Source organism: Agelaius phoeniceus, chromosome 3, assembly GCF_051311805.1.
Source record: "Agelaius phoeniceus isolate bAgePho1 chromosome 3, bAgePho1.hap1, whole genome shotgun sequence".
In the NCBI taxonomy this organism is placed as follows: domain Eukaryota; kingdom Metazoa; phylum Chordata; class Aves; order Passeriformes; family Icteridae; genus Agelaius; species Agelaius phoeniceus.
Window position 1 is genome coordinate 70,540,515 of NC_135267.1, and position 19,255 is coordinate 70,559,769.

Sequence of the window (19,255 nt, forward strand, 5' to 3'; positions counted from 1 at the left end):
AACTAGGGCATTCAACTTTTGTAAACATGAAAGACTTAACTAGCACTACGTTTCTAGGAAGAAGCTGAAGGCATGTGGTTTTATCAGAAGCAGAAATAATGAAATCTTAGTAATTTTTCTACAAGCTAATTTTCATGCACATATCTCCCTAACCCCTGAGGAAAAAGAAAAAATACCAACACTTTCAAAACTCTATATATGAAAAATGACTTTGTGATACTGCCAGATGAAAATATCACAGCTGAGAGTTACTATAAAATAAATCACAGAAAGAAACAATCAATAGTAGGGATAACAAAACACAAAAAAAGCTACCAATGAAGAGTGGATATTTCATTCACTTAAAGAATACTACTTGAGACCAGATGCCTTTTTGACACTAAAATTGTGGCAAATATAGGCTGTGGAAATCAATGCATGCTGACTGACAACAGAAATACATATTTGTCATTGATGAATATACAGTATAGCAAATTATCTAAATGTCTTTTCTGGCCCTAGGCTTTAAGGATCTGTGAGTTCCACTTCTCCATAATAGGTTATTTCAGGACTGAAGAACCAAACGTAAATTGTTTGTGATTCTCGTACAGGCTTGGTCCAGAACAGAAATTTGGGGGCAGAAATTATTGTTGCTATTCATTAATACAGTAAATGTTTCATGGTAAGAAGGTTATTCTTAAAATGCCATTGCAGAGATTATCAAGACACAGCCTGAATTGTGGAAGCAAAAAAAGGCCATTATTTTCAATATGCAACAACTTAAAGTTCTTCCATGTTTGAGAGGTACGTAGGTGTTACACAATATTATCAGCAAAGAAAGGAGACACAAATCTTTTCAAACCTACCAGCCACATCCATAACAGATGAAAAAAATTGCAGATACATTTGTGGTCTGACCTATTTTTTTTCAGGAGGACTTGAGAACCACAAACAATAATTTTTTGTGTTGTTACATTTCTCACTGAAAAGTTTGCAGTGGGTAGAAAAATAATTTTGATTTTCAGTTAGCCTTTGTTTCCTCCCTAAAAGTGACCTTAAGTACAAAAGCTATCTTGGTTAGCTCATTATTTTCAGGTTCTTCTGTAATAATACTTTTTCTGTCAAACTCAGTCACGACACTTGTAATGAGACCATTAATTATGCATCATTGTTCCAAAGTAATTCTCACTACACACGCGAGGCTTAGTAGCAGCTTCTTGCCTAAGATGCCACTCCAGTTGATATGCTATTATTTATTAATAAAATCCATTGCTATTTTGATTGCAAAGTTCTTTTGAAATGTAAAACTACATTAATTTCCAAGTATCAAGCTTCAATGCCTCAAAACTGCAAAAACTTTGGATGAGGGAGCTGACTCTCTAAATTATCTCTCTTGTCTGCTAAGGTGCTTAAGAAAACCTGCTCATAACTTTATAGTGGAAAGAACTGCCAATCCAAAAAGCCTTTCACAGTTTCCAGGCTGTTCTCTAGTTCACCATTACCCAATAATCTCTCAAAAATCAAAAGAAAAAAAAAAATCTTCTCAGCAAGGTGAAATCGCAGTAAAATCTCCTTTCAGAAAGTTCAGGACTGTCCAACTGTAGGACTACCTATACTCAATTATATCTGGGAATCTTTTCACAAAAGTCAAAACTTGGGAAAAAGATTAAGAAAAAAGAGAACAAGCTATCATTATTCTGATTTTGCTAAGCTAACCTTGTCTGAAGAGAGAATAAGGTATTTGTGGAATCAAGAGTAAATAAAAATGCTTTAGATACTCAGTTCGGCTTTCTCTAACACTAGAATCTTCATGCATAAATTACTATTAACAATTAGATCCAAAGTAAGCCAAGAACATTTTAAAGATGAATACCTGAGCAAATATATCATATGCAAGCTAGGAATGTGATTCTGCAAGTTTTGCAGTAATCAGTCCTAATGTATGCAAATAAAACATCACTACATAAAAAATACCTTGTTTTAAATGTATGGCAAAAAACATATTTTAAAATCTTCTTCACCTCTAAAGTATCTCTGAACTTCGAAAGACTCATAATAAAAATCTGGCTTGAAAAAAAAAAAAAAAAATCTAAAATGAAGAGTCCTGTTACTTAAATCTCTCAGACTGTTCTTACACTATCACAGAGGAATTACAAATCCAGATGACAGTTTGTTGTACTTCAATTTTTGCAGCTTTGAAGATTTAAATAAGATTTTCATAGTTACCATGAACACACAGTCCCCCTATCCACCCACCCCCCCAAAATCCCAGGCTGAAATCTAAATTATTAGTCTGCCTGCATTACTTCATACAAACCAATTTTTTTCAATGGACATTGTCAGTTTAAATCATATTCTGATATAGGTACTGTTTCTGTATATTTCAAGTGTCAGCTGAAATAAATGATTCATTTTGCTGCTGTTAAAACCAAATTCACTGGGATTGCAAACACAATTATAATGTTTAAACAAAAGTAATCAACAACCACAAAATACCCAAGAGAATACCTGACCACAGATGTAGACCATCAAAGCCATAGGAATATAGGTCATCACCAACACCATTTCCTCCCCATTCCGCTCCTCCCCCTGGGTAGGGTGAGTAGCCTTCTGTTGAAGCCCAGCCCACTCGCAGGTGAGTTGATTCTGCAGTCACAAAGGGCTCTAGATGGTCCACCATAAGTTCATAGTACCATTTTCTGTACTGGGCTGAGCCTTCACTAATCCCCAAGAAGATGTTGGGTCGCATGCTTAAACAGAAAGAATAAAAGTAGTTATTAAAATCTTATCTCATGGACAAGATGAACTGCTGTGTACTTTTCATTGACTGAAATTTCAAGCTAGTTTTGTGTAATTAAAACAACGGAAGTAATTTTACTTCATGGAAACACAGGTTGGAAAAGACTGCAAGGAGCATCTGGTGCAACCTCTCTTGATGAAAGCACAGTCAGGACAAGATGGCCCAGCATACTGTCCTGCTGAATTTTATACATGCCCAATGTTGGGTAATCCACCATTTCCCCAGCAAGATTATTCCAATGAATGATTCTTCTCATTCTGAAAAATGTTACTCTTTTCTCCAATCAGAATTTCCTCAGGAGATACTTGTACCCATTACCCTTTGGCTTTTCCATGTGACTCCTGGCTGCACCTGTCCCTCTAACTGGAAAAATGGAAAAAAAGAGGTAGCTTCAGCTCCAATACTTTTCACTTGCACTCCCAAATCTGTATAGTCCTTCTTGATTCTACCAGGTTTCAGCTTGCTGTGCCATTTATGCCCCCTTGAGAAGAGTAACAATGGATAGCAATCTGTGCTCTGAACAAGCTGAGGCACCCTCTAGGCAACATCGTGGACATTAGTTCCCAGAAGGCAGTATATTTAGTTATTTATTCATTCATTTTTTCTGGTGAAAAATGGTCTATACATTTTAAGTTAAAAAAATGTGTGCTTCAGTAACTGAAACAGTATTCTCACTCAGATGCCAATAGTAATTTGTTTATGTGTTTGAACAATTAGTAGATGTTAAATCTTGAAAAAAAAACCCCACAGCTATTCACCAGTTACCAACGTAAGTGTAGTAAGTACACATTGCAGGTTTAATTTTACATAGCAAACTGCATTCTGTAACACTTATCCATTCAAGAGAGTAACATTTTAAAAGATACAAAAGTGAAGAGTCATTCTATTTGAAAATTCTCTTGTACCCCTTCCTTCTTTGTTCCAAGTCCTGTATAACTCAGTAATTTGCAGTGGTTGTAGAAATCCTTAATATCAATTTTATGCTCTTACTGCTGCTGGTTTAACAGTACTTCACAAGACTACTTTAAAAAGGCAAGCTACTACTGTACTTATTCAATATCTAGCTGAAGAGCAATATGTAGAGTCATATCATAAGGTCATGAGGGAGGAAAAAAAATGAAAGAAACCTATGCTTTTCTAATCTGATTTTGGGGATAATATTGAAGATAGACTCACATACCAAAAAAATCTCTCTTCAGGCAGTCATTTCTGTGTCGGCTTTGTACTAAGACATTCAATCTTGAATTAAAATCATAGAGCACAGAAGCATCCAAAATCAATACTAATCAATTTCTTCAGTGGCTGGTTACCCATATTGTAAAAAAATCTTTTAAATTTCTAGACTGAGTGTATGTAGTCTTCACATTCCTCCACTAGATTGAGTTATTACTTGTATCAATATTTTCTTTCTCCATTCATGCTGATTAATCAAAAAAATTATAGCTCTAAGCTAGTCTCAGTGTGCTGTCTGGTAGAGGGAATGCAGGGGGAGGAAGAAAGGCTGGTATGGGTAGCTAAATACAAGTCAGTGTAAAAGCAGACTCTACTGATCTGGTTGCTTATAAAATAACAAGTTTTATCAGGTAAGACCAATACACTGTCCTTCTAGAAGCACATGGGTTGTCTTTTGCCAAATGTTTAAGTATAGATACTATTCACATTGTTCCAAGATAAAAATTTAATGTACTTAAAACCAAAATGTGTTTGAGAAATCTATCTTACAGAAAATTAATATTATTTGTAAATTATTACTCTTTTCAGCCTAAACAGAGTAGCACCTTATTATGCTTTTGCCCAGACTTCACAACTTAATCAACCTTATCAGCCAAATTCCTCTTGCTCAAAAGAGGCTTGTGAATAGAATTTTCCATGAAAAAGTATGTTAAAAAGCAATATCTTAGAAAGTTCCAGTAATACCCTGGAAAGTTCTTTTGCAAATATTTTCGGATGAAGGTATACATGTCTTTGTCTAACACTAAATTTCTTCAATGATTCCTTGCTCTTATTGACCTTTGAAGAAAATATTTTTTTTTATAATTGCAAGAATAATAATCTTCTCATTCACACCTTTCTGATGCAAAGCAAAAATATGGAACAACTAATATGCTTTTCTATCACCTTTTTTGGGAAAGACAAGTCTGTGTTCCTTGTAAAAGATCCAAAGTCATCCCAGAAGCTCAATCACTAATGCAGAATCACCAAGGCTGCAAAAGACCTCCATGATCATCAAGTACAACTTTTGATCAAGTATATTCACCACAACTAAACCACAGCACTAAGTGCCTCTAAGTCGCGTGATTTCTGGATCACTATCAGGCATGATGACTCCACCACTTTCCTGGGCAGCCTGTTCCAATGCTTAACCACCCCTTCCATGAAAAACTTCTCCCTGATGTCCAATCCTCTCCTGGTGCAGCTTGGAGCTATGTCCTCTGGTCCTGTCACTGGTTGCTTGGGAGAAGAGGCTGACCACCAGCTGGCCACAGCGTCCTTTCAGGGAGTTGTAGTAAGTGATCAGCTCTGTCCTGAGCCTACTCTTTTCCAGAGTAATAAAACCAGGCTCCTCAGATCCAGATCTGTGCTCCAGATCCTTCCCCAGCTCCACTGCTGGGCACCGGACACACTCCAGCACCTCCCAGTCCTCTTTGTAGGGAGGGGCTCAAAACTGAACCCAGTATTCCAGGTGTGGCCCCACCAATGCCAAGTAAAGAGAGACAATCAGTTCCCCAGATCCTTTAGCTTTAAGTAGCCTCCTTATAATATAGAGTGTAGGTTTTTTATGGTTTTCAGCCTCTAGTAAATCTTACACACTCTGAATTATAAGTACTATTTCTGTATTTCCATTTTCATTCTCAATCAATGATTGAGACTTTTAAAAATAAACAAGTTTGAGATAGAAGATCCCACAGATCTTCTCACAAGGCCACATTCTTTGGCCTCAGCATCAATTAAAACTCTCGAAAAAGAGTATTTATTATTTACTTAAAAATACTTGTAAATGATACTTTACCAATTTAAGATGTTACTAGCTTCATCTTGTTATTAATGTCTGCTTGAAGGTAGCTTCAAAAGTGAAAGGAAGGGTGAAGGCGCTCTCTAAATATTCTGCGCAGTGATGACGGTATTTAGCACTAAATTCTTAACTTTGACCAAAGATCATAATTTTGACCTCAAGATCATAAATATAAAGGCAATCACAGGACATTAGTTGACAATACTTTGAATGCACAACTAGATCTAGACCATAATCTTTAGAAAAGACTACAGCTTTGCAGGCTTAAAGTAGTTTAGGGCAGCTATAGTTTGTGACAGCTCTCACTGAGCCACATTTCAAATTTATTCACTACAGCAAAGGGAATTTAAAATCCTTTAAAGAGGATTTTAAAAAGAATAACAAATCACAACAAAAGTTTTGGAAGTAAAAGAGATTTTCTGTAGTGACTATTTCTTTTAAGCTCAAGTTGGGGTTTTTTTCTTCTTTCATATATAGAGATTTTTTTCTTTTTCTTTGTACCTGCTCACATGGTTGACAAGGCGTGTCTGTAAGAGCAGATCTCTTCCTGGCAGGAGATTATCACAGATTAGATGTTGATTAGACCGCACAGCTACTCCATGACAAACACACAGGGAACACAAAACATCCAAAACCTGAAAAAAAGAGATTTTTTAAATCTTAAATACTTTTTCATTGTCATGGTTAATTACTTCAGGCAATGTAATACTCTATACCTTGTTAATGACATGTAATTTATCCAACACAGTGGTTTTATTGTAGAACAATTCTGAAATCCCCCTAACATTAAAACAATCTTCCCACTTCCCTCACAAATTGTTATGTATCAATGTTTTTTGCCAAAAAAGAAGGTAATATTTCTCTTTGCTTCATCAAACTGCTTCTATGCATTTTTGGATAAGTTTTATTTCTCATTATCAAAACAGCATTAAAGTATTTGAAATTAACTTCCACACAGAAAAATGAGCTTGCTTTGTTCATCTAAATATACTTGTTTAGTCTTTACCTACCTTATGGTTTCTTCCATGCTTGTCCAAAAGACAGATGATTGATTTAATATGTCCTTCCTTAATAATGTTGAGAGCTTCTGGGCTTTCTACCAACACACAGTGTAAAACCTCTAGAATTCCTGGGGGGGGGAAAAAAAGAATTATTTCATCGATGTGCATATAATGTCATAACTATACATAACAGTTAGCAATCTGTTGCTCATGAACATGAAATAGTTCCAAAAATCATCATGTATGACAAACAAGCCCAATAAAGCAGCAGTCACTGCCATGAAGAATCATTAGTCTTAAAACGTTTCTCTGCAATGGGGAAATAAAACAAACTCCCATGTGTACTGGACCAAATCAACACCTGCTTTGGGATCTTCTGCCTTTGGGGAAGGGAAACATTGTACATGTAGTTCATCGTTATCTGTTGCTACATTTGAGGCCACAATGAGAGAAAACAAAGGAGCTGAAGGAAAGCTGAGAAGCAGCCTTCAATCTAGAGATATGCAACGCCTATTAGCAATGTACAGCTCTCCTCATTCTGTCTTCAGCCCTTTATTCAAGCCACATCTCCAAACACTCAGTTTAATCCTTGCAAACAAAATCCATAGTATGAGTCTTGTGCTCTTTGCCATGCCTTCTTTCCATTCAAGGAAATTGTAGCGCTGCAAACTCCCCTTCATGTGGGAAAAATAGTGGTTTTGTCTGATGGTTCTCAGTGAGAGTGCTCTGTCTCTTCTTTGATCCTTGTGAGGAAGAGAACATCAGCTGCTACAGATAACCTACACTACCATCACCATTTATCCCCATACTATTTATTGGTTTTTCCAGAGGTCTGAGAGACATAGGCTGTCATCACTAATAAACAGTAGGGATTTAATCAAGGACTGAAATGTAGAAAAGGTGAAAGACAACAGATAAGTGATCATTTGATTCATCCCGTTAACAGGTTTCAAACAAAGTGTGTTGATTAATATATTTGTAGACAAAATAAGGCATATACAAAGAGAAAGCACATGTGGGTAATGAGCTAGGGGTGAGCTCCAAAAGTGATTCCATAGCCCTGAAGGTTTAAGCACAAGAAGCCTTAATGATAAATAAAATAACATACTAAACTTCATTTTGGCAGCGGTATAATCTGTGTTGCAATAGATGTGCACTTCCATTACTCCACCATTCTATGATTCTATGAATACTGTCAGTAACAATATTGTTAAAAAGGGTAAAAACCTAAAAGTCATGAGAGCCAGCTAAAAGAGCAGATGCTCTGTAGCAACATAGCAGTAGCACAGTCCACCCAGCCTACAAACTAGATGAGGTCAGGGGTCACTGATCATGGTAAACCTAGGGAGGTGAGAAAAGTGTTACAAAAGGATGTTTAACCTAGAGGGGTAATCTAGAACAAGATTAAAAATTTTGTGCATGACAGTGATCTGGGAATTCACAAAAATCACCATTCAAAATTGTCATTCAAAACATGGTAACTGGACATTTGCCACCACTCATTCTAGCACTGAAACATATTTTATCAATATAAATAGTAATTCAGTATTAAATGACACCCCATAAGTGTGGCAACCATATCCTTGGAATTTTCTGTAGGTAGAGTCATAACCTTTTGTCTTAAAATAGTACATAGGATTCATTTTGTAGTCTTAAAATTTTCAATAACAAAATTAAAAATCCTTTGAAGATGTAAACATTCAATAATAAATGTATGCTATAAATTAGGTCCAGCTGCCCAAGCACCTTCTTGAATTACCATAGCATCTGAATGCTAATTACCAAATATGCTTTGTTCCCTCTGTTTCAGAAAAAAAATTGCATGTGAGTGTACGGTGTCTGTTCAGACTGATTCACTTTTAGATTATCTATATTAAAGACAATCAGACTTGTTCCAATTTCATTGGAGTTACTCAAGGCAGTAAAGCAGTAAGCATTTGAATCTAATATAATTATACAGTATGATATGCAGAGTTCATAGTAAAGAGAGTGAAAATTTTCTTAATGACTAACAGATGAAAGGAAGCATGTATATTCAGGACTCCTCTAATGTCATACTATAGGATACTAGAATAAAACACACTTGGAAAAAATCATTAAAACCTGGTTTCATCTGGTTCCAAAAACCTTTACTTAGAGGATAATTCTGTTAGAGATACTTCCCTGTCCAACCATTCAGGAGCTGCTCTGGCAGCCACTCTTGCACCACAGCCCCTTTAGAGCTACACACCCCACACTTACACAGTCGGACCAAGTTTCCTTGCCAGCTCAACCCCAAGTTTTTCATAGCAGAATCTCAGATGCCCCAATCCTTAAAATAATTTCATTATGGTACAATGACTAACAAGCTAACTCCAGCAGAGTGCTACCAAGAACAGATCCCCAACACCAGAACCTGAGATTATCGCAGCTGGTTAGAGCATGGTGCTAATACCAAGTCTGTGGGTTCAATCCCTGTACAGATCATTTATGTAAGAGTTGGACACAGTGATCCTGTTTGGCACCTTTCAACTCAGAACAGTCTGCGAGTCTGTGGGCTCCTAGGCTTTTATACCCTTACAGTCTAAGCATGCAGAAATCTGGGGAGCAAATCCTTGGCTCCTTCTGTGTCTATGAGTGTCAGCTGCCTGGGCTACAGGTTACTTTGCTGTGCTAAGAGTCAGCAGTTCAAGGCTTCTCACCTCACCCAGAGCAAAAGCAGCAGCTCAACTGCTGAGCCTCCTGCACTGAATATATTCCTCAACATTAGATTATTAACTTGCTGTATTCTATTTTTTTACCTGTGTTTTACTGCCTATAAAAATTATAGTAAGGCTAGTTAATCCCATCTAGAATATATTTCAAAGTGAAAGACTAATCTAATCTTAATTTATGGATTGAAGAGAAAATTGAAGCATTTGCATTGCAGCTGTGTGATATCTCACTTCTAACACGGTCTACTCTCAGACATATTTCTACTTGAACAGATAGTAATTTTCCTTATTTTGCTTCAGTGAAGCTTGGGAAATGAATCAATTCCTGATCTAATTTGTACAATCAATTCACTGTTGCTGTTTATATGTTTAATGGCTTTGTTCTGTTTTCATAACACTTTTAGTTCCAGGACTAAAAGTGAAAAACAGGAATTTTATACATAAGAGCTGGTAGCATCAAATCTTTATTGCAATACATTCAAGAAAACACATGCAGGAGACATAGCTGACAACTTTAATGTTGAAGGTGAACATTTTGATGTGATTAACAGAACGTGGTTATGGCCTTCCTCATAAACACTGTATCTTAGAAAAAAAATTATTTTATGTGAATATATGTATCCAAGTATTCTTAGTTTAAAGGTTTAATATAAGCCAGTATTTCTCCCTGTTGAAGGTCTATGACTGAAAATTACAACAGTGAATATCCTCAGCCCATAAAGCTTAAAATCTGGCAAGCAAGCATCCCACAAAAAGAAAAATCAGAAAATTACATTTACATACTAAAAGCTAAACCTACTGTGCCTCTCAAGATAACAAAAGGACAGGCTAATTAGCATCTTTTATAACTGACTCCCTCAAAACCAGAAAAAAGTCTTTATTATAAAATCAGTTTTGGAGGCAACATGGAAGTTATGTTACCAATACACAAGGGGATGGACTACAAGTGGCCTAGTTCCTAGAAGAAAACTCAGAACAAATGAGTATTGCAAATATTAGTACATTCAGAGTTCTTGTAGCGTGTCAGGAGGTTCACTACCCAGAGCAACTAGTGTCAGAATACTCTGCAGTTTACAGAATGCATCTCATACCTTACTATACTATCATAAACTATTAAGTTTTTAATTCTCAAATCTTTGTGGTTTGAGATTAAAAATTAAAAATACATATGTACTTAACAGAAACTACGTAACACAGCACTTTTAGAGCTGTCATAAAAAATTTCATCTTGAACCTCCAAAAGCTGAGCAACAAGTTTTGCATTATTTCTGAAAGCCCTTACCCTGAGAGTTTCAGATGTAAAAGTTGGTCTTTTAGGAAATAGTTTCACCATTAAGATCTTGTGATATACATTGAAATTAAGCAAGTTGCAATCAAATCCCACGCAAATCCATAATTGTGAGATCATTCTCCTTAAATTAATGCTGTCACATGAAAGGTGGAGCATAGTGGAAAAATAATTTAACCTATGAATTTGACATTTTTCCTATGTCTGTTTCAGTTTAAATTCAGTTACTCAAATGCACAATAGGGCAAGGAGATGACATCATCTGCAGAGCAGATTCCCCAAACAATAACGTAAAGCAACACAAATTATGTTCAGTTATGACATCTGTTTAGTTAGGATCACCAACCCTAGTGTACCAGCTGCAATGACAGGACGATCTGCAAACCTCTAACTAGACACCCATGCTATAACCAGCCATCTGTCTGAGTCACTAGCTGAGAACTAAAGTAGTGATACAGGCAAAGACCCTTGTGGTTCTGTTGCCTCATCTTTTGAGCTGCTCAAGCATTCAGAGCATAAATAAACCAGGCTGAAATAGATCAGGTGCATGCCAGGAGTAGGAAGTAATCCTGCAGTAAAACAGGTCCCCTGCCCTAAGGCCATAGATCTGCATTTAAAACATGGAAGAAAACTCTGCAAAAGTACTTCCATAAAACATTGCTGTCTGGAGGGGCTTACATGGGCAAATGCTTCAAAGTCTCTATACCACTCTCAGCCCAGGGAATAACTGACTTTTAAACTCTCTGCTTGCCCCAAGAGTTGACAAAGGGAAAAACCTGCAAGGGGAGAAGCATCAGTGTGTAACTGCTCTTTACAAGAGCAGTGAACCACTGCAGATCTTGTCAATCAGCTAGTGAATGCTGTGCCAGTTTACCCTCAGCTCTGAGAGGGAGAGCACTCCTGCCACTGACATTTGACAATATTTTCCCATGTTGTTGGTCAGTTCATCTCAGGAACAGATTTATGGCAAGTAAACAAAATGCCCATGAATGTTTAATGACAAAGCTGAGGGGAATACAAACACCTCATTTACTATAGGACACATCTGTTCTCACTGCTGCTGATCCACTGAATTCAACCAGGGTAAGAAATTTATTAATGCATGCCAAATGGTGACCTGCACTGAGACAACTCCTGGAACTATGTGAAATACTAAGCAATAGCAGGGTATTTTTCATTTATTAATGCCACTGTAAAAGGCTGTGCTCTGCCTGTGACTTTTTTTTTTTTTTTATGTTTACCATTTTCTAATGTAAAACAAAGAACTTTTGCAATGGGGGACATACTTCCTTCCCGGCCTTAATATTTCAAAGACTCCTGAGCACACCATCCATCTGCGGCAGACACATGACTGAGGACAGGAAAGAATCATACAGGGAATGCAATTTCACTTCCTGAGGACAACTCTTTATTCAATCATTATGTTCCTTCCAGTTCATGGAATAACACATGACACTAAACCAAGAAGATGATGGGAAGAAGTTACAAATATGTAACTGGAGAGGTATGTAACACTGTTATTGTAACTATATTTCCCACTGGTTTGACTACAAATCTTCGCGGCCTTTCAACGTACTCTAGCACTATTACAAAAAAGAAGTCTTGAAAGGGTCTCAAGAGGGTACCTTCCAAACAAATTATAAAAAGTACTATATTTAAAGCAAAACAGACTCAGCTGCTACTGAAAAAACAGTTCTTGTCAACTTTAAATAGAAATTTACACCTCAGGAGCAAAAGAGGTGATTCAAAAGGAAATGTAAATGTATTACAAACAGGTAAACACTGTTAGGCAGAAAAAATTACATCCATTCCATATGATTTCTGTTATATTTAGTTTGATGCAAATCTTGGAAAACAAGCAGACTTGCAAAAAAGGGAAGATACTAGAATTAGAAAAAAACTCAATACTAACTTACACTATTGAACAGCTATTTTATCAAATGCTTTGTCTGAATTAAAAGGTAACACTATATCCAATTGGTCAAGGAAATGGCAAGACTGCCAGAACTTTAAGTAGAAGTACAATTGAAATCAGTATGTAAAAAAAGTTACAAATATAAATCTCACTTTATTAACATAATTTATAGTCTCATAAGAACTTCATTATAATTAGGCTGAACAAGTATATTGCCAACTTTAAAGAATTTAGAACTGGTCAAATAAGGAAGTTAAAATACTAAAAAGCATACCAGAAGAGGCTTCCAGTCTTTCTAATCTGCTGATCAACCAATCAAGAGATCCAGAAAATTGAGCACAGTTTTTACGATTTCCTCGAATCAGAGCCGCTATTGGGAAAAGAGACAGAGCGAGAGAGAGAAATTAAATCAAAGTTATAAGTGCATTTAAATTTAAATAATTCCTCCTGTCTTCTCTTGTCAGAAAGGATCCAGTAAGACAGAGTCTTAAGCTCTAATTACTGATGTTTAGATTTAAATTTAAATAATATAAGTGATAAAATTCAGCATAAAAAATACCTTTTATATCAAGTTGACCTTTAGAGAATTATTTGAATTATTTTGGCTCTACAATCACCTCAATAATCCATACAAAATGCTCTACATGAAGAAGCCCATACTTACACCACAGAAGTCAGCTGCTACTATAGAAACAAGTTTCTGTAAAACAGTATCCTTGTAATGACAGAAAACATTGCAAAAGCAGAGCATGAGAAGCCAACAACATGGGTGACAAATACAAATTATTTTCAACTGTTACAATACATTTGTGCAGGAGTAATGAGGAGTAAAACAAGATATATGTGTGCACACACAGGCTCTCAGAGAAGCCTCTGCTCTACTCCAAGAAAGGACTGAGGCACAAAGATTTCTGTTCAGTGTATGAAACAGCACAAACTGGTTTTCTTACGCTTTTTTTTCCAGTTCCACCAACAAATTATTTCAACCTGAAGTTTCTGTGATTATTTCCAGCAGCAGAGACTTTTGGTCTGGCTAAGAGACAACGGCCTCTTAAAAATCTGTGTTTTGTTGTTGCACAAACTCACTGTAGTATATTTTTACTATGTTTTTATGCTGCTTTATTTATAACAGGCTAAACTTATTTTAATGTCATATATATCTTGTAAGTCTCTATCAGCAAAGAGGAAGAGCAATGTTGGAGCACTGACAGTTCTGTAAACTGGCAGTTTCCTCACCAGTTTTCTGATGAGGAAAATGAAAACCTAATAACAAAACAAACAAAATCCATTTTATTGCTGTATTATATAATAGAAAAAAATATGCACCCTGTAATCTTATACCTTTGAGTAATCATGACCACAGTTATTTGAAAATACTTGGAAATCATAAGAAGGGGAACATCTTGTTAAAACACACAGACCAGAACTAAGGAACACCTGTTGCTGACAGTGACTTTTTTATTGGTTACAGGCAAGCCTCATAATCTCACTGTGCTTCAGGTAGGAACATAAAATGAAGGCAGTAACAGTTCAGTGCTTAACACACCATTAAATTTAACTTCATTAATAGCAATGAGACACAGATAGTTTCATAAATGCTGCTCAGCACAAGTTTGTGAAAGTTTAGTATTCATTGGTTAAAGCTATGCATTAAATGAGGCACACAGACACTTTAAACTGCAAACAAAAAATACAGTTGCTTTTCTTATTGCCTACTACTCCAAACAAGACCTGCATTCAGTTTGAAAGAAATAAAAACCACGATGTGGTCAGTCAGACATTAACATCACATCACTGCATATACTCTTGCACATTCTTTTGTAATGCAAAGTACAAGTTCACAGTGAATGTAAGTATTTGTAATAGAGAATAGACAGATGCTTTAGTAGACATATGTCCATTATTTCTAATTGAAAGACAGTAGACTTAGATTGAATATAAGGAAGTATCTTTTGGCAATCAGGGTGGCTGGCCTAGCTGATCTTTAGAGCTCTCTTATGACCCAAACCATTCTAAGATTATATGATTTTTATGTGATAGTATCCAGTCTCAGCATCTATAAATACCTTCATTCTCATCACAGTGAAATACAACACAACGTCAATGACATGACAAAAGACATGAATTCTGGCATTACAGTTTATTGTTATTTATGTACAGACTCAAAAAACAAAGTACTGTTTTGCTGAAGCAAGACTGAGCAAGCAATATCCATTTGTCATCCACGTAATTACTGTACAGATCCCAGCACTATTCAGAACAGAGCAATGTACAAATTCATCATAGCCAGATCAAAGCCAAGCTTCCTGAGCATTAGCTGCCAGAAGATAATGCAGTTAGAGAAGTAAAATCAGAGGGAAGGAGGGGCACAAAGACTGGGAAGTCAACAAAAGCTTGTGTTGTCTCATCACTACAAGTCCATGGAAGCAGTGGTTTGTACAAAACAGGCAGACTCCTCAGAAGGAATTTTCTAGCCTTGCCAATTGGAAATCAAGCCACTACTCTCTCCAGTCTGCATTGTGCTTAATGTAACAAGAGATTAACTGAACTGTAACAAAAAAATTCAACTCTACCCTACATCTTTGAATAACCAAACCACAGAATTTTAGACTCCATCATCTACCACCTACAGCCCAAAAGGTCATAATTTGATTTAATGGAGATGCTCACTCTCTGGACCTAGTTTGGATACTTTAAAATGTTTATAATTCTTGACACAACTTCTTTAATTGATGTCAATACACCAAATAACTACAAATTCAAAAATCTTACTTAATTTGTATTCTAAGTTTCTAAACAGTGGAAATTTTTCTGTATAGAAATGTTTATATGTTTTCTGTATAGAAAACATATGTTAATGTTTTCTGTATAGAAATTTTTCTGTATAAAGAATAATTCTTTATTCTTTACTATTTTGAGTTAAAAATATCCAAGTAATCCATAATATGTCTTACCTAGTAATTCATACAAAGAATTCAGAATAGATTTCCATGCTTCTCCAGCCTCCTTCCCAGCTACATCTGCAAAGTGAGCTGCACTGCTGTATACATTCAAGCGATCAATACATTCAAGAACAAGGTTGATCATACCCTAAAAATAAAAAAGCTTATATCATCAGAGGAAAAAAAAAGTAGTTTTAGATGCAAACACAAAAGATTTCAAAAATCTAAGAAAATAAAACATGATAGACCAGATATGCAAAACTCAAGAGTATGTGCATGAAATCAACCAACCAATCCCAACAGAAAATTTTCCTTGATGGAGGTAATAAACATCTCCCATTTAGGATGGTCAAATTAAAGCAAAAATAAACAGTATTACTGACATAATTTTAGGCAAGACTTTATTCTGTAGGACATTTAGGCATCTGACAAAGTATAGGCAACTATTATTACCAGAGAAATAACACATAATATTAAACAAAATGCTTAAAGAATGCTTAGCAAACCAAAGCACCCTTCTACATCAAGAGATTATAACAGAAAGAATTGATTCACACATAAGGAGAAAATTATGGGTAGAGTTCAAGGCACAATCTAATCTTATTAAAAAGGGAAAAAAAGTAAGGCCATAAATGTATTTCTTCAAACATGCAGGAAAAACACCAGATCTAGAGAGATTACAAATGTAGCAAATAGTTTAACTCTTATAGGATAAAAAAACCCCACTGCAAGCATAATCCATATTAGACATCAACACTACAGATACTTGAAAGTATACTTGCAGACAATGTAGTAGAAAATCAGGAGTAAAACTGAGAGAAGTACCTCTTCTTGGAAGAGGTTCTGGCGATTCTTCAGTGCTCGGAGCCTGTTTTGTTTGTTTTCATGCTCCAAATGTTCATCAGGGGGGTGAAAGTAGCCAATCAAGTCCTGAAGGCTCAGACTGACTGACTCAATTGGCAAATCAATGGTGGAAGACTTCACTTTCTTGCTGAGAGAATCAAGGCCCCTGCAAGAAGATGCAAACTCTCCTGAGAATTGAAAATAATGTACTTTATCATTCAAACTATTTATTTAAAAGAAAAGTTTGCTTAGATGCCTAAGCTCACTTTCTTTCAGCAACTTGTCAAAAATTCTTCATATCTGCCCATTCTCCATTTAACAACCTAGTCTTTCTTTCCCAAACAAAATGTGAAAGCATGAAAAATGTTATTTCTGGTAATATTTTTTCAAATCCAAAAAACTCATTTTAATATCCTACCTACAGATGTAGCAGTTTCAGAGGCAGAGCAAAAAATGAAGAGAAGTTTGTAAACCAGTACAAAACATCATGAAACTGGAATGGATGCAAGTTAAAAAGACCAGTCCTGCGGTGCTGTGGAGGGTCCAGGCTGCCCACGGAGGCTTTCAAACACATCTCTAACCTGGTAACCTGTTTTTAAGGCCTTTTCAGTGTGGAAAGATGAAGCACTTGTACACACACTACCTCAGCACTTCATTAGCTTTTTTGTTTCCCTGATATCCAATTCAAGCTTAGCCTTGCTGAAGTCTATGAACATTCTCTCTTAGAAGTAAAGGGCTGACTATTCTCATCCAGGTTGCACCTGCCCCTTGCTCAGCTGAATCCCTTTGCAAATAATGCAAAGTTGCAAAAGGATAGCTACAAAAGTTACCTTTAAAACTTAATTTTTTTATTGTGAGCATGTTATCTAAAGCACAATTTTTCTACTGACTTCAGTAGGAAGAACTGGAGCATACACATAAAAGAATAATTTTCATCCTCTTCAATTGAGCTTTTTCTTCTTGAAGTAACATCCTGCTAAAACTAAACTGCTAAACACTGCCTTGGACTCCCTGTGCACTCCACAAAAGTCTCCACTGTAATTTAGCAATATCTTGATTTGTAAACCTTATCATTAAATTGCCTTTCTCTATCTTTATCTTTTATAGCATTCTTAGAAGCTTCTATGAAGGTGTATTATTTACAAAATGACCTACGGCTTACATTTCCTTTGTATTTCAAATGTCATACTGTAGACAATTCTCCTGACAGGTGATTTTGTCCTGTTTTTTTTAAGTACCTTGTTATATGTTTTTCAACAAATTGATATGTCTGGGTCTTTGTCTGTGCCCTTATTTAGAACATGTTTGCTTCAGGTCACCATCTCCCACATTGTGTTTTTCTTGTGGCAAATGAGTTTTTATGAAATTCTTATCATTCCATACAGTCTTACTGCATATCATTCTTTTTCTAATGTAAGCTACACTGATGAAAGGGCCTTTCATCAATTACTGAAATCACAAGCATTTGAGAATTAGCATTTTATCAGCATTATTTAGGAATAGGAAGATAAGTGCAAATTGCATACATCTGACAGGATTTTTAAGTGGCTAATCACTATAAAATTTTCATGTTTCAAAATATTAAAGAAACAAGTAGCATTAAAAAGGAACAAATAAGCAAAGTGTAATCTGCTGGTAGAAAGAAGGTGTGATTTTAAATAAAACTTCTCCTTGATACTATGAATTTCTTCAGTATATTTGTGTTTTTACAGATCTGCAGTTACACAGCTATCTCACTCTTCCAGGTTTTTCAAGGAAGATCACCTTTAAAAACCTTTAGAAAAGAAATAGCTAATTTATGCACCACATGACTTAAAGCAAATTTTGGCAGGGAAAAACCTCTTTATGGTTTGTTTGTATTTTCAGTATGTTTATGCATTTAAATTAAGATTGAGCAATAAATTAATTTTAGAAGATAGAGAAAAAAAATTGAATAGTATCTGCTGAAGTGCTCATCTGCTGATAACACAAAGAATTGACATAAAGTCCAGTTTGAGAAGCATTGATCTATTTTTTCTGAAGGATAAATTGTTCCCTGTTGTGTTAATGGCAACTTTGAATAAAACTAAATAGAAAAAAAAGTGATGAACAGATCATTTTAAAAACACACCTTATGAACCTGTTGAAAAGGAAGACTGTACTACGGATGACACGTGCTGTACGGGATTCCTCATTCTGAGATCTGGACAGTGTTAAACCATCATCCATGTGCCCTTCATGGTGCATTATTGCCTGGAAACAAAAGCAAGAAGCAGTCACTGCAAAATGAGAGATTAAATAAGAAGTCTGAAAACTCATATAGGAAGGCAGGCTAGGAAATTATGAAGTCACATAAAAAAAAAACAAACCAATTTTATTAAAAACAGATAATTCCATGGTTTAGTTTCTCATGTCCAAGAACACACCTGTACTGAGCCAGCAGGTTCAGTGCCATAATAATTTCAAAGTTACAGCTTTTGCAAACAACATGCTTTGTTTAAAAAAAAACAACTGAGGGGTTTTTGTTTGCTCTTTGCCTTTATCAACACTAAAAGCGCTTCCCTTACAGAGCAGCAAATCCCTAAAGCAGAAAAGGTCACAACAGATATTCTTTACTGGTCCTGATTTCTAAGGGTGCCACTGGTCTTTTCTGACCATGCTTTGAGTCATTTCCAATAACTTACAGGTTTTTCATGTCTAGTTATCATGGCTCTAATGGACTAGATAGCTCAATCCATTCCACATAAATATTTTAAACTTCTGTTCTGTATAGTTCTGCTACCTAAAATAGACATGGAAAAC

The 19,255-nt window shown here is 35.8% G+C and overlaps 1 protein-coding gene across 6 annotated transcripts in view; it reads right to left on the minus strand.

Moving 5' to 3' along the window:
* RYR2 (ryanodine receptor 2) overlaps positions 1-19,255 on the minus strand; it is a 384,358-nt gene that overhangs the window by 171,476 nt on the left and 193,627 nt on the right. For all 6 annotated transcript variants that reach the window (XM_077175563.1, XM_077175560.1, XM_077175562.1 and 3 more), the window contains 7 exons: positions 18,585-18,706; positions 16,457-16,640; positions 15,644-15,779; positions 12,964-13,059; positions 6,803-6,921; positions 6,294-6,427; positions 2,488-2,729 (listed from right to left, as the gene is read on the minus strand). In XM_077175563.1, the coding sequence (XP_077031678.1) occupies positions 2,488-2,729; positions 6,294-6,427; positions 6,803-6,921; positions 12,964-13,059; positions 15,644-15,779; positions 16,457-16,640; positions 18,585-18,706 (1,033 nt within the window). The remainder of the gene's footprint in view (positions 1-2,487; positions 2,730-6,293; positions 6,428-6,802; positions 6,922-12,963; positions 13,060-15,643; positions 15,780-16,456; positions 16,641-18,584; positions 18,707-19,255) is intronic.